This window comes from Merops nubicus, unplaced genomic scaffold, assembly GCF_000691845.1.
Source record: "Merops nubicus isolate BGI_N331 unplaced genomic scaffold, ASM69184v1 scaffold8270, whole genome shotgun sequence".
Taxonomy (NCBI): domain Eukaryota; kingdom Metazoa; phylum Chordata; class Aves; order Coraciiformes; family Meropidae; genus Merops; species Merops nubicus.
The window spans coordinates 22,594-38,973 of NW_008583514.1; the positions used below are offsets into that span (position 1 = coordinate 22,594).

A 16,380-nucleotide genomic window follows, 5' to 3' on the forward strand; every position below is an offset into this window, starting at 1 on the left:
TGCATATTCTGCTTACGGCACAGCTTTCATGGAGAGTCATTTATGCTAGTTTCAAGTCCTGCTAATCTAGTGCTGAATTTTACAGAACAAAATTGCAAGTTGACTTTTTTCAGCTGATCAGGCTTGCTGACATTCATTTATTTCCAAATCCTCACCATTTTCTCTGGTGTCCTAATAAAAATTTAGAAACCTCATCTGAAAAAGAATGATGCATCTGTACACACAGAAAAAAAAAATGCATCTTGTGTGGATACTTATGCACATGATCTGCCAAACTGCTGGTTTTTTCCAACTCGCTTAATGAAAACAACAAAACATCCCACTGAGGGAAATCTTGACTTCAGAAGCCAGTGATAAAACTCATTGATTTCACCGTGACTAAATTTTCAGTTATGTGCCATGGACAGAAAATACTCCTTCCATTTGCTCCCCATAACACACACCAAAGTTAGTTGTGAGTTTTTCCCACCCACACAGGTCCCACCCAGAACCTGTCCCAGACCTCAGTTTACTCCACAGGTTTCAAATTTTTAAACATGTTAGAGAAAATTAATGAACAATTTTGCATGTGTTTTGCTAATCCCTTCATGTAGATAGGAAGCTCTTCATAAAATAGCCCTCAGTACTTCCTCTCCATTACAGCTGACCTACAAAAATATTTATTACTATGGGAGACAAGTCATCCACTTTAATGCTAAATTACTTCAACTTTCAATACATAGGATTTTTTTGTTCTTACTAAAAAACCCAAAACAAAGACATGAAATCATACTGTATTGAAGGTTTTATTGATGGCTAAATTGCTGTCACTTAAATCAGGCATAGCACTTTAATTCTTTTCTAAGAGGACTAAAAACTGGCCAGCAAGGATTTACTTCTGTAAGCCTTTAAGTTGCCAAAGAGGTACTGTTCTGCAAAGTTTTCATGCTGCCAGGAAACTGACAGCATTCTAGCTGCACAGCTTACATTGTATGCTTTAGTATACAGCAAAGAGTGATCTTAAAATTTATCACTTTTACCAGTTACACCTTTTTGCATTATGTTACAAACAGAAACCATTTTCTTACTCCTCCACGATTATGTACAATATAAAACAAACCCCAAAGTTCATGGTAGAGATGTGTATGATTTGATCATGTACAGAAGAATGCATCAAATTTTATGAAATAAATGACAAGAATTATTCTCCGAGTTTAGATTCCCATTCAAGATTATTTTAACTGACATTGCAGTGCGACACCTGCCAGAAGCTTGAAAAATATATCTGATGGACCAGATCCTCCCCTTTACTTTGCCTTATGACTTGCATGGAGAAATCTAATATCACTGTGTATCCTCCAGGCAGCTACATGTGTACCATAACTCACTACTGAGGCTTACTTTGCACTACAGAAGCACTTAAATGAAAACTCATAATCTTAATGTGTCATAAAGAATACTTATAGAAGTGTATGTGCTGATATTCACATATACTGTCAAGAAAGAACAAACTGCCAGGAAGGAAATGAACATGCAAATCAGGTATTAAAGCATACAATTTAAAAACATTTTAAAATAATTCACACTTGGAACAGGGACAGAATATTACAGAACCAAAGGAGTATTATGCCAAATAATAGTGTGTAATCTTTACTTTGCAAATCAAATCTTTACCCTGGGCACAAAAAGAATGCCCCAGAAGCGACCACCCCTGGCTAGCAAATTCCTGCAGAAGTCCAGGGAACAAACAAGTTTTGCACGAGACTCTGATCTGTCTTCAAAGTGATAAACAGTGGAATAAATGCAGTTTTTAAAGAAAAGTGCCAGTACAAAGAAGATGGGCTAGAACCATGAGCCAAATCCTCTAATTTCCCCTTCCCGATTCCAAATTGTCAAAAGAGACACTTCTAGGGGGAAAAATTTTTAAAGGAAAGTGCCAGTACAAAGAAGACGGGCTAGAACCATGAGCCAAACCCTCTAATTTCCCCTTCCCGATTCCGAATTATCAAAAGAGACACTTCTAGGGGGAAAAAAAAAAAAAGTTTAAAACCCACAAAACCCAACAAACCAAGCCAAAAAAACCCCACAACAATCTCACCCCTTTTCAAGTAAGCTACTCCTCTCCACTCGAAAGTGCCAGTACAAAGAAGACGGGCTAGAACCATGAGCCAAACCCTCTAATTTCCCCTTCCCGATTCCGAATTATCAAAAGAGACACTTCTAGGGGGAAAAAAAAAAAAAGTTTAAAACCCACAAAACCCAACAAACCAAGCCAAAAAAACCCCACAACAATCTCACCCCTTTTCAAGTAAGCTACTCCTCTCCACTCATTTCCTACAGAAGATTTTACAGTGAGCAAGAAAATTCTGTGTAACGCCAATACTTCGGTTTCTGCAAAGAAGCATCAACAGCAATACAAGCCACAACTTGTGTTTTTCCCCTGTTACATTATTTAAAATGAAAACAGTTGTAATGAAGATCTAAAAAAATTAACATCCAAAAAAGAACTAAAAAATGCTTAATCAAACATGTAAATACCAATTACTCCACTCTTCTGAAGATGTATTCCCCTCTGTGAAGATGCTTTAGACAACAGCTGTCAACCAAAATTCGGCTATTTAGGCAGCATGAACGCCCTTAAAATGACACTATCAAACAATTATAAATACAAGACCCAGTTGTAACGAAGATCTAAAAAAAATTAACATCCAAAAAAGAACAAATTAAAAAATACTTAATCAAACATGTAAATACCAATTACTCCACTCTTCTGAAGATGTATTCCCCTCTGTGAAGATGCTTTAGACAACAGCTGTCAACCAAAATTCGGCTATTTAGGCAGCATGAACGCCCTTAAAATGACACTATCAAACAATTATAAATACAAGACCTATGCATCACAAAAGACAAGACAAAAATCCTCATAACAGAAAACATACTTAGTTTCACTAGCTTTTTGTAAGTTACATTGCAAGTAACTGTAATTTCTCCAACATAAATCCCAGATTTGAAAAAAGTCAGACTGACAGAGAACAGAAATCATTACTGTGGGCTGCATTTACAAAGAACTGGTCCTGACCCTGTAGTGACTGAACAGCATGATTTGACAGTGGTGCTTGCTATAGAAGGTCTGCTCTGAAATGAAACGAGTGAAGGTAAGTAGTCACATGTGAAAGCTTTCCTATGGAAATAAACACTTTGAAGATTCATTTCGTTCAATAACAGCACTGGCAATGCTCAGTGGCAGTGTTTAAAAAGCAAGCTACACAATTATTATATTCTCCTGCTCCTTCCCTGATTACTCCACTTCAACTTAGTATACAGACTGTTCCATTACAGTATATACTTTGTGTATGTACAGTAAACAATACTAATCTAAAACTAGAAGTGTCACTCAAATTTCCAGTAGATGGCCTCTATGCATAAAATTGCAATTAACTTTTGGAGCCAAGCAAGGGTTTTTCAAAAAACCTAGCTCAAAATACTTTTAGATTTACACTCAATAGATCCATATAAAAAGGTAACAACCTGCACATCTACCCTTTTCATGACCTATACATGCTCCACAAACAAAGTTAACAGCTGCAACTGGTTTGCTGGGATCACACCAAAAAAGACAAAAGGAAAGAGAAATAAAATTTATTATAAAACATGTTATAAGCAATGACTTAGCTGACTTCCTGCTCTGCTGTTCTAGGCAGAACAAGATGTGACTGAAAGCTCTCAGGAATACCAAAACAAGATTAGAGTATGTGACCACACTAAAATCGCTTTCTCTTGATAATTTCTGGTTTCCAGCTGACAGGATGAGTTTCTTCAGTCTGAAAAGAAAAAAGTCATAAGGATTATTTTTAACTTCAAATTGATCTGTAAATAAGGTTTAAAGTATTACTCACATAGTATACATACTCTATTTCATATGTAACATTATCATAACATAATCTACCATGTAATTTACCCAAATGAAATTTTATATCATCTGTTTAAAGTACATAACAAAACTTGTTCTGCTTTGCTGTTTTTTTTCTTTTTTTTTTTTTGCAACAAGGCCAAATATCACATTGCCAATGGCATTTCAGAAGCAACATCATAGTGACCAAAGTACAAAAATGTGAATTACAGAATAGTCCTTCCAGCAGCACCTACATCAGCAGTGGTAGATGCCACGGAGTCTACAGTCTGCCCCGTTGCCAAGTGGATAAAATATTTCTTATTCTTTATATCCAATAGTTGCTCCAAGTCCAATTCAATGCAAAAAACCTTAAGATTTATTAAAAGTCTTCATGTTCTTTATATTGAAGATATAATCTGATAGACTCTATGATAATATGTTGCCTTTGTTAGTAAATGGATTCAGATTTGAAAACAACAGTTTGAAAGTAAGCTATTTGGTCTGAATTCTAAAAATTGTCAAGGCAAATGACTAATCTAGATCATATGCAGAAGTAAAATATTTCCTTAAAATGTAATCTTTTCACCAACTCCCATGTCTTAATCAATACAACCACACACAATCCCCTACTGCCTCCATGTGTACACAATGTACATTATTCTATTAAGATTTCTTCAAACTTCATCAAAAAGACTTTTGTGGAAGAGCTGATAGACATTTGTAATACAGCACATAAGAGTGCAGAAACTACCTACTGTCCTCAATGTTATTATATACACACACACTGCTTTCAAGCTTCAATAAAATGGATTACACAAGCCTGTGTGTGTCTTATTGATACATGTAACACTTGTTAGGAATTTTTTGATTTCACAAAAATACATTAAAAAGACACTTTGACGTACGGCAGTTTCATCTTCTTTGTACACTTTTATGGTTTTATCAGCTTCAGCAGTCAGCAGTCTGCTTTCTGACTGGTCAAAAACACAGGCAAATATTCCCGATTCACTGTCCAGGGAGCCTGGCTGTACAGCTGCATGCACTCGCTGGAAATTGTATCCAGTCCTCCAGTCCCAAAGGTGCATCGTTCCATTATCAGCTAAAACAAACAAACAAACAAGCATGCTTAGGATCTTATCTAGTTTTTTTTGATAGCTTAGCTAAAGAACATACCGTGAGCAGCTAATTAATACATCATTGATACACCAGCTATAACATTCATGTAGAATAGCCTGGTACACCCTACAAAGTTTCCTCTCTTCTGATGGTTTCCTTCTTAGTTAAGAAAAGCTGATCTTGTTTAACAGGGCTGATGGAAGCTTCCTCAGAATCTTACCAGGCCCTAATGTTTGGTGCATCGTCCCATTATCAGCTAAAACAAACAAACAAGCATGCTTAGGATCTTATCTAGCTTTTTTTGATAGCTTAAAGAACATATCGTGAACAGCTAATTAATACATCATTGATACACCAGCTATAACATTCATGTAGAATAGCCTGGTACACCCTACAAAGTTTCCTCTCTTCTGATGGTTTCCTTCTTAGTTAAGAAAAGCTGATCTTGTTTAACAGGGCTGATGGAAGCTTCCTCAGAATCTTACCAGGCCCTAATGTTTGCAGAGGCTCCATTTCAAATATGGTTTAAGCCTCTGCAAGTTATTACTGCTACTGCCACCACCTACAGGCTATTTGCAGCAATCTCAGCTCTGTATTCAGCAAGATGCCTCAAAGACAAACCCCAACCCCCTCCCAAAGCATTATCTACCCAAAACAGATCTATTAAGAATCTCCAACAGCTGCCAGCTAGTCAAGAAATCCAGATGCTTGAAGAAGGATGTTTCTACAGTAAAATATTCCAAGGCAAAGTAACCTCAACTTATTTAAATTCAGCATCAACTTCTTCAAAGTTGCTGTAGACAGCATGAGGATGTAAAAAGGAGAAACTCCTACTCAATTTTTTAAAAAGTCACCAATAGCATTAGTAAAACAATAGGGGGGTTTATGTGGAGAAGCAACAAGACTTTTCTAAAGCCTCAACTACTACTAATATAAAGTTCTACAAAGATCTTCTAAAAGTGCCTTCAAAATAATGAAGAATGAAATATGAGCCCAGTCCATTATTTTGTCAAGTTATTGCTCTCACTATGAACATGGCAATTGTCAAATAGAGCTTTATTCAAATTTTAAAATCAAGGGCATCCTTTATACATACTTGAAAATATAGCTAGTTATATTGCCAGCCTACCCTAGCTATCTTGCAACTCCTCCTTAGGATGATTCCACCTGACACCACATCCCTAGCTTACAGGGCACACTGCATCAAATAGGACCAAAAGCAGGAGACCAAAGTGCATGTCAGTGCTCCAAAGTGTAACTTAACTGTTAGGGTTTTTTGTCATGCTCTAGTTAGAAACACAGAAATGTTTTTCATAACTGAACATGGAACCCACCTTAAACTGTCTTACCACATATGATGCTGTAAATTCAGCCCTATCCTTGTTTACAACTTCCCAGAAAACTAGAGAATAAAAACCAAGATGTGAAAATTCAGACTGCAAGTCAGGTGGAACAACACAGCCTCACCTCTTAATTCACTTTCTTCTGACTGCTAGAGCTCTCCCAGGACAACCTCACGATTAAGGAACTGGTGTAGGACCTCAGCTTAAGCTTCTGCTGTAACTTCTGTTTTCCCATGCAACTGGGGACTGTTTCTCTAGATCTTAGTTCTCAAGCTGTAAAATGAGCACTTCCTTTTTCCAGTTTACTCACTTACTGTTTGTAACAGCATCTACAGAGTAGGGTATGGTGTGGTTTTAATGTAAACACTATGCCTTGAAAAAAGATTTGAATCCAGACTTTCAGAAAAGCTTGTCACTAGAAAATGTCTATATGTGTACTTTGGATTGTACAAACAGAACTACAGCATCACAGATTGTTTTTTGGTAGCACATACTTCCAACAAAGTATTTTTATTACAGTGCTTGAGTAACTAATGTATAGAAAAATGCTACCTGCAAATGGAAATAAATGTTCTTACAGAAAATTATCCACAATCAGATGAATAATTCAGGATTCAGGTTGAAGCATTCACAATTTTCCTCCTATCCCCACGATACAGACATGAATACAAACTAATAGTTCCAAGACCTTGGCAGCTCATAGACCACAAACTAATGTGTAAGATGATTATTAAATTCTCAAAGTTTGAGTGAAATAAATTGATGTGTTACAATATACACAAAATCCTCCCAGAACGACTGGAGCCAAGTGGCTAGTTCCCTAATTTCAGAACACTTGAGTAATTAGTATTGCTGGATAAACAGGGGTTTGATCCAAAGAGCCAAATAAAATTTGGAGGTTAGCTATCAATGTGTTAAGCAACACAAAGATAACATCAGAAAATCCGTGCTAGGAGATTTGAGACAACAGAACTGATGCATTTGTGCTGCACAAAAACCAGGGAAAAATTCGTATTTAAAAGGCAAAGCAAGGTGTTTCCATGCCCTCTACCCTTTCTCAGTATGTCAACATGTCATTAACAGAGAGCAGCCAAAAAAGCAGATGTCCCCTTGGGAGTGGTGTGGAAATGGGAAGCTGCCTGGGAGACACTAATGAGCAAGGTGTCACAAGGAAGGATCGAGTCTGGAGCCTTGTGGCAGCAGCCAACTGTGAAGAGGAAACCTCCTCCCTGCAGCACATTAAAGGTCTCTTCAAGCACATTTTTGTGCATGCAGATCAATAACATCCGAGAAGATAAAAGAGGCCCTACTCACTATAATATGAAGTTGTAGCAGGATTACAGGCCCACAAAGGAGAGCTCAGTGAGCATCTTTGTCTAAGGACCTCCAGCCATAAATACGTGGAGAAGCAGAGAGAGGAAATAAAGAACTTATTTCTTAATTTTACCTCCTGAGACCAGAACACCATCGGAGTTTACAGCCAGTGTGTTGATAATAGCATTGTGACCAGAGAGGTTCTGAATGAAGTTTCCATCTGGGAATTTCCATTGCTTAATATTATCTGGAGAACCAGATGCAAATGTGTAACTGAAAGAAAATAAGCACAGTATGTTGAAGTTTTGTTTTATTGAGTTACACTAAAATAATCAATTCCTTCATTTTAACATATGCAAGTAGTTACAAGATTATTTGAGTAGCACACAAAATCCTGAAGAAATATTTTAAGTTGCCACAATGTCTGTGATGTGCTGTATATTTAATGGCTCCTTCAACTAAAAAATACATTATTAGGAAAAAAAAATACTGGAATACTAAAAAACCAAGGAAATACTGAAATATAAGAAAGTACTAGGCTGGCAGTTGTTCCTGCTTGATAGCACTTCAACTTTATTTTCAAAGAGATGCGACTGAGGAATCTGAAACTAGAAAATTTTCAGAACTTAAGTAAAACTAGACTTTCTCTGCTACAGGTAAGAGGCATATCATAACATTTTTACAGGTTTTCAGGCACATTGATTGGATAGGAATTTATTTGTATCAAAGATTCTGAATTTCTGCAGTAGCAGAATTTCACTTTAAAATACTGAAGGTGCAGAAGTACTGCAGTTCTCTGTGAATTCCTTTTTTCAGTCATTTTAATGGGAATTTGCACAAACAGGCAATTACTGAAACATCGAAATATATGATCTAAAGTCAGAGCACACACAACATCTGCTTCATATATTAAATATTTACAGGAAGTTCCTTTTTAAGGCCAGTTGGACTGAAATGTCTTGAGAACTGACATGAACTTAGAATTCTGCAAAAATGTACATTAGTTTTTCATATTATTATGCCCTAGCATTATAAAATGTCACTCACATTGGCCTTCTGTCACCACCCAATATTACAAACTGTGAAAGTGTAAAAGGAGGAGGAAAACTTACTGTCTTGGATGTAGCACTACTGCTCTTACTGACTTCTTGTGATTTGTTAAAGTAACACGAGTTTTTCCTGCCACTAAATCCCAGAGCCGTATAGTGGTATCATGGCTGCCTAGAAAGACAAAAGACAGTAAAAGCCATCATAATGATTTTACCATTACTACTTTGATAAGAGAGTCAAAACTTAGTGTGTGATAGAGAAATACTACGCTTGTTACAAAAAATATGCTACTGATGCCACCTCTGATGAGGAATATGGTGGCTTGTAATCGACTTTTTACGTAGTTTGAAATTCAAGAACTACACAGCAAAGCTAGATTTTGAGATAATGGGAAAGAGGATTTTTACATTTAACCATGGTACTGGACAGTTCTTAACTGAATTGGGGAGAACTGAAATATCACAGGAAATGCAAATCTCAATTTATATGACAACAAAAACCACAAGTGCAGAAAAATGTTCCAACAGTGCACAGCTACACTTGCATGAACATGTCATTAACAGTATGAAATAACCACTGCATGGCCCATTTTCAGCAGAAAAACAGTAAGAAAAATTGAGATAGTTATAACACTATGAACCTCACATAGTTACTGAACAAATACATTCATGATTAGGTTTTTCAGTCATGTTACTTGTGAAGCCATGTCCACCATACCTGTAATAATTTGTGGTTCTGCAGCTTGGCACTTCACTGTCGCTACTGCATTCGTGTGTCCTGACAGCGTGTGCACGCTGGCTTTTGTCCTTATATCCCAAATCTATCCACGCAGAGTAAAGAAGTCAGAGGTCAGTAACAGCTGCACATTCATTTTAGGCACTGTCAATGAATACATTAATTCCTTCCCACCGTAAACAATGCTATTTAGTCTCCATCCAATGATTCATCACACAACTGCCTCACCAGCAAAGGTGGGAGCCTGACACTGAATTTCTAGACATACAGATAACAAAGTCACCACAAAACCATAATATCTTCTAAATACTAAGTGATCCTATATATACACTATGTAGTATACCTACTAAGTTAAGAAATAAAACATTACGCTGAAGCGATACTGCATTTCTTTTGTGTATTTGTGCTTCAGATTAATCAACAATAGATGACAAAACTACCATAAATCTTAGTATCTTCATCTTGATTCATGTTAACTTTTGATAAATATTCACTTTTACAAACAGAAGATGTTGAAACACTGACATATGAAGATCCTGAGTTTTAGTAAGACTGTACTTACTCGTGCTGTTGAATCTCTGCTACATGTTACCAGCACGTCTATTGTTGGATGCAAGTCTAAACCATAGACAGCACTTAGATGACCATGGTAATGTCTGATAACCTGGGTGAATAAAAATCACACACACACACTGGTATTTGAAAGGCTATTTTAAATGCTTTGATTGTTGTATTTATCACCACCAATTAAGTCAAAGGAAAGGCACTACAGCTTACCTTGTTGTACTCAAGATCCCAGCATTTCACTTGTTTATCTTCTCCACAAGAGAAGAGGTATGGACTCCTTGCACTTACAATCACCCCTCGTACAGTACTGATGTGTCCCGTCAATGACAATTTCAATTTGCCACTAGCAAGGTCCCAAATCTGCATTAAAATAGGTATTTTGATGTAGACAGGTAAAAACTACATTGTGATAGGTTTGGTAAAGAGCCCAGATTTTTAAGTTAAAAAATGACAGTAACACTTCCGCTTCAGCTACTGCTATGTAATAAATTAAAATTCAAGAAGTAGTACTCCAACAAATCCTCTATGACTATGTAATAAAAGAAAAAATGTTCTGCAGTTGATTATTCTGCAAGCAGTAGCCAATAAATTCTTTTCAAGGGTTGAAGACATTTTTAAATAAGAGAACAAACAAACAAAAACCCTCTATCACTGATTTCTTCCAACCTCTTACCTTTATGGTTCTGTCAGCAGAGCCAGTAACAAACCACTGGTTTCCTGGTTCTACTGCAATACATCTCACCCAGCCTAGGTGACCACTGATAACCTTTAGAAAAAAAATTTTTATAAATCAGAAATAATACACATACATCTGTTAAATAATTTTCATTTTCCAACACTGGAATTGATTAGTTTTTATCAAGAAACACATGCTCCCCAGAACATCAAATGGGATATCAGATCTGAAGAGAGCTTGATTTCTACTTTAATTAAATGAAAAATCTGAGAAATTTACATTATACACAAATTTTGGGGAACTTGTAATAAAGACCCCGTTCCTATAATCAACTTTTTCAAATCCTTTGAGATTCTGTAACTGTGGCTCAGTACTTGAGGCTTTGCAGAGAAGACTGTATTTAAGCACAAGTTTCTTATGCTGCTGGATAGTACTTATACAAAAATAAAGAAAGATGATATAAAATTTTGTCTGTATAATCACATTGCCATACAATAACCTTTAAAAGGATACCACCACCTCCTTTTCCCCAAGTAAGGGGTAATATGAGTTTGTCAGAAACTTCCTGGAAACATCTCTCACAAGAAAAACTCCACTAATGCTGAAACCTGCTTTTGCCATTTACCTTTCTTTGAGTTGCCTGAACAAGGTTTTGTCCTGCTGAGCAGGGCTTTTGACAGCAAATCACCACTAAAACTGCCCACATGTAGAATTAATACAGTGACTTGAACTGTATTTACAACCTCTCTGAAAGACAGTGCTCCTAACAAGTAAGCATTTTTCATTTGTTCACCTTAATTCTCCAACGGGTTTTTTTGTGCCATTTTTTGCAAATGGCATTTCCCTCAATTTTTTTATAGAGAGCACATTCCAACACTGCTGGATTTCACAATCCTAGAATGTCTGAGCTGGAAGGGACCTCCAAAGGTCATCTAGTCCAACCTGCCCTGCCATAAGCAGGGACATCTCTAACTAGATCAAGCTACTCAGAGCTTCATCCAGCCTGATCTTCAGTGTCCCCAGGGATGGGGCCTCCACCACCTCTCTGGGCAACCTATTCCAGGGATCTATCACCCTCACACTGAAGAACTTTTTCCTAATGTCTAACTAGATCTACCCTTTTCTAGCTTAAAGCCACTACCCCTTGTCATGTGACTGCAAATCCTTGTGAATAGTCCCTCCCCTGCTTTCTGGTAGGCCCCTCTCTGGTACTGGAAGGTTGCTATAAGGTCAACCCGGAGCCTTGTCTTTAAGCTGAAGTGTTTCCCAAAAAAAATTACTTTTTGAAGCTAGCTTTAAGATTTACGACTAACAGAGCATTCAGACACATCTAAAGATCTAAATGCCTACTTGAAGGTCCCTTCCAGCCTAAAGGATTCTATGATTCTACACTTGGTGCTATATTTAGATGAACAGTGCTAAAACAATACAATTCTGATACTAGAGCATAAGACTTAAATATGAGGAAAGCCTACCATTCCTAAAATAATATTCCCTCTCAGATAAAATATGAAATTGCTTACATTTCATGGTAAGAATAAGCCCCTTAGGGAAAAAAGTACAGATGCATCTGTTTGAATGTGTAAAGTTAAAAATATCTGAACTTATCCATATGTTTAGAGATTTTCCCTTCGACTCAGCAATGCTGTCATACTTCTAACCAAAATGTTTAAAGATGATATGACAGTTTGGGGAATGGCTATTATTACTCCCTAAGAATATTAAAAGGCAAATTAGATTAATTCAAAAACAAGATTAGAAGTTAAGTAATCTACACTGTAAAGATACTTTGTGATTACAGTATTTGGCTTTTTTCCCCCCCCTTTTCATAGCAAGTAAAAAAAGTCTGACTCAGACATTGAACACCTTTAAATGCTTTTGGAGAGAATTTATTATGTTAATATTGCTGAAGTATTTCTTTCACATTTTTACTTTCAAATTTTGCACCTTGTCTTTGGGTGTCTCTGCTAAAGAATCTGACTAGAAGAGGAAAAAGCACACTTTGTAGTGAAGTCATCATAATACAGCTCACCTACATAAAGAAAAGATTAATAATATTCACAAAATTTACTAAACAGAATGAAAAATGTTTGTAATCTAGCCCCTTATTTAAGGAGAGAGCATGCAACTTAGTTGCAAGCACTTCTCACTTAATTTTTGTGAATAAGAAAAATTATGCTTTGAGATCTTTACAGAATATTAAATATTCATTTTTTGTACACATGTTCATGTCATACATTTCTAACTTACTCTGTACAGTTTCCAAGGTGGATGCCACTGAGGTTTGGGCATGGTTGGAGCCTTCTTTGCCATTAATGCCGAATTTTTGTTTCCACCAGCTTCCACCATAGCCTGTAAGTGAAAAGGAAAGTTACTCTTCCCTTTTTGCCTACAATCAAAAGCCTTCTCACTTTGACATCTCACCAATGATTAAATTTAGCCTGTCAAGACACCTCCACACAACACATGCAGGACTCCAGAAGCAGTCTGGTGAACACTACATACTTCTCACACTAGACATGCAACAAACTCACCCCAGACACCCCAGGAGGCTGCGAACGCTCGGACATTCCAGTGTGCCTGTAGATGTCACCCACTCCAGCAGCTGTCCGATTGGCATCCAGCCTAGGTTGGATGAAAACAGTTGATAAATTGCAATCAACTTTATTTTACTGAGTAATTGATAAGGTATCACAGGGCTGCATCCAGCTGAGTGTTGTGCACTTCAAAGGATGGAGGCTCCACAACCTCTCTGGGCAACCTGTTCCAGTGTCTGACCACCCAGAAGTAAAAGACACCCACAAACAAGGCTTCACTTTCTACTATCTAAATATAATTTCTCTTGTTCCAGCTTCTGCCCATTGCCTCTCATGACACCCAAGAATTTAAAAAGTCTACAGAAAAATGATGCCTGGCCACACTAAAAGCAGTTTCTTTAAACATTTTATAAATGAGAACAACCAAAATACTCCACCCCAACTTCTGTGTTTTGCCTTAAAATTCCCACAGATCACTACATGTGGAGGAAGACAACAGTACCTGGACTGTGAAGCAGGAAGTGCCACGGCCAAGGACTGTGCTGCAGACTCACTGGGCATCCTCTGCACCTTTGTGTCTGCTGTCAGAGCCACACCTTGAAAAAAACAACATGGCAAAAGCAACTGGATTATAAAGAAAATGAAAAGTGTATTATACAAACATATATACACACACATATACCGGTGAACAAGAGCTTTTACATCCCTGTAACATTACATAGCACCATTCAATGAAATTATTTAGCACATGCAAGTCAAATCTACTGAGATTTTTGTTTTGGCTGAAATCCTTTCCATCTCAATTCTACTACAAACATAGGTTCAAAATTTCTGTAGTAGAAAACAGCGCGATTCTGCTTTTGGAAACAAATTTACTAGGATCGCTGTCCACATTTTTATCCAGCTTCAACTACTATGGAAATCTAAACACCACAGAAACAAACAAGACCTTGAGAAGCATTTGCTGCCTTAGGTCTTTTAGTGCCATCTATCATGCCAGCCCCACGTGGTGGTTGGCATCATGCAGTGGTGTCAGAACTATGAAACGTTTAGTCCTTCTGAAGTGAGAATCTCAGATTACAACTTATGAGTTACAACCTCATCCCAGATCAGTAGATCACTTTTAAAAATAATATAAAAACTCTTTGCCAAGTGTAGTTTTGGTGCAGACTGGTGAATTTAACTGCCACAGCAGTGGAGGCACCAGGAATCTGTGGGTCTTGGCAAGCTCTCCAAGAGAAAGGGGACCACAGTATCAGCAAGGAGATTCCTAGAACACTTTCATGATGATGCTACCACAGGAGGTGAGGCCTCATAGAAACTAAGGACTGTCTCAGAGCAAGACCGCATACACTGAGGCTCAGTGAGAAGACACTGCATCTGTACCTAAACCTCCTACCCCAGAACATTTATCAGCCACAAAACTCTGCATCAATGTTATGAAAGGTTTGAATGGCATTTCCCACTCCTATGAGTTGTGGACTCACAGCAAGAGGAAGTCTGCTCCTGCTAGGATGGAGGATGCCTAGTTCTTACGGGCAGCCAAACAACCCAGGGAAACACTCACATATTACTTACCGGGGCCCGGTGGGTATGGATGTGTACCAGTTATCAAATATTCAAGTTCTTGTCCTAAAAAAGAAGGGATGCACTCAAACAGGAAATAGAGGAAAACAGAGCAGATTGCACACAGCAGAAGAAAAATGCAAACACTTCTAATGTACTACACTTAGGCATTTCTTATTTCAATTAATTTCATTTGTTCAGGTTAACTCAGTTTAAAAAAAAAGTAAAAAAAAAAAATCTTTACAATGGTGAGACTACCTGTTAGCAAGAGGGATTCTCAAGAGAGTCATACTGTCAAAGATGCCTTTTGAAGCAGATATAAGAGATTCAGGTACACAAACAGCATGGGCATGTGGAATGTAAACTAGTCTAGACAACCGATTGTCTGTGGTATCAGGAAAGAAAAAGATTCTTTTATTCTTAAAAGATGTTTCATTACCTCTCAACACTTTTCAATTTCAGAACACTTCCAAATAAAGTACCTTGGGGAGAAAAAAAAAAATCTCTACTTCAACAAGGCAGCATTTGGCACTCTTTAGAAGTTTCCATAAGGGAACTACCTAATCAATACACATTTTATATATAACCAAACATAGACCAAAAAACCCTGCAGATTTAAAATGAAGGTTTTTCTGGTTTAATAGGTCACACAGGTAAAGGTAGTCTCACAAACTCTGAAAGCTTAAAAAAAAAAAAAAAACACAAACCAAAGGAGCATGACCTTGACCACCATGAACTCATAAAAAGAAGAAACCCATCATTCATCTTTCTCTTTTCAACACCAGAGTACAACACACACCAATGTTACCATTAAAATTACTCTTTTTTACTAATGAATTACTGTAAACATTTCGCAGCACCCTATTATTCCTTTGTTAAAACAAGCTTCCTCCTTGTTCTGAATCACTTTGTCTCCTGTGGACCCTAGCAAGAAATATACAAACAACCAAAAAAAAAAAGTAAATATAGAAATCAAAACTCCTCTGACAGATTAATGCTGGACTACACTCTTCAGATTTTACACCGGTTATAAAAAGAAAGAACAAATACAGCACTGAGAGCAAACTAACCTTGATTTCCAGAATACTGTTTGTGTCCATAAGGATCCCCAGTGTTTGGGCCTCCCTTCTCTCTCATGTTTTCTTTCAGACTGGGCATGTGTAACACCGAGCCGTACTCTGTACGCAGCTTGACTGCCATCTTTACTTTGTGGCTGTCAGAACAGTAAAGCACAGTCCTGATGAAACCCCAATTTTTTAATCAATATTAAGGTTAGAAAAACTTTAGAGACGGTATTATACAACTAACTTGACAATTTAAACATTTTTTCTTCCCTCAAGACCACACTGTTAATGCTAAAGAAACTTCTGAACTGCTGAAATGCTGGGGTTTGAACCCCGAGCCCCCGAATTAAGGTTGCCATATGGGTGATCCCCACAGCCCTTCACACAGAGGTGGTGAGTTTGCCTTAGAGCTTCCCCCCAGGGTGCGGCCGGCCCTGCAGGGAGAGCCAGAAGGGAAATGAGCCCCAGGGGTCCCACAGTGAGTGCACAAAGGTCAGGGGTCTGCTTGGGGATAAAAGCTGGGACCACTTGCAGGGAGTCA

At 37.5% G+C, this 16,380-nt stretch overlaps 1 protein-coding gene across 1 annotated transcript in view; it reads right to left on the minus strand.

The window, feature by feature from the left end:
- Positions 1-3,423: 3,423 nt before the first annotated feature.
- The window catches only part of PLRG1 (pleiotropic regulator 1), a gene marked incomplete at its 5' end in the record, with an annotated part of 13,550 nt that continues 593 nt past the window's right edge, over positions 3,424-16,380 (minus strand). The window contains 13 exons of the mRNA XM_008940993.1: positions 3,424-3,800; positions 4,777-4,970; positions 7,778-7,917; positions 8,757-8,865; positions 9,412-9,514; positions 9,992-10,093; positions 10,207-10,356; positions 10,670-10,762; positions 12,923-13,024; positions 13,207-13,297; positions 13,712-13,805; positions 14,788-14,841; positions 15,846-15,988. Coding sequence (XP_008939241.1) covers positions 3,741-3,800; positions 4,777-4,970; positions 7,778-7,917; positions 8,757-8,865; positions 9,412-9,514; positions 9,992-10,093; positions 10,207-10,356; positions 10,670-10,762; positions 12,923-13,024; positions 13,207-13,297; positions 13,712-13,805; positions 14,788-14,841; positions 15,846-15,988 — 1,435 coding nt within the window. The remainder of the gene's footprint in view (positions 3,801-4,776; positions 4,971-7,777; positions 7,918-8,756; positions 8,866-9,411; positions 9,515-9,991; positions 10,094-10,206; positions 10,357-10,669; positions 10,763-12,922; positions 13,025-13,206; positions 13,298-13,711; positions 13,806-14,787; positions 14,842-15,845; positions 15,989-16,380) is intronic.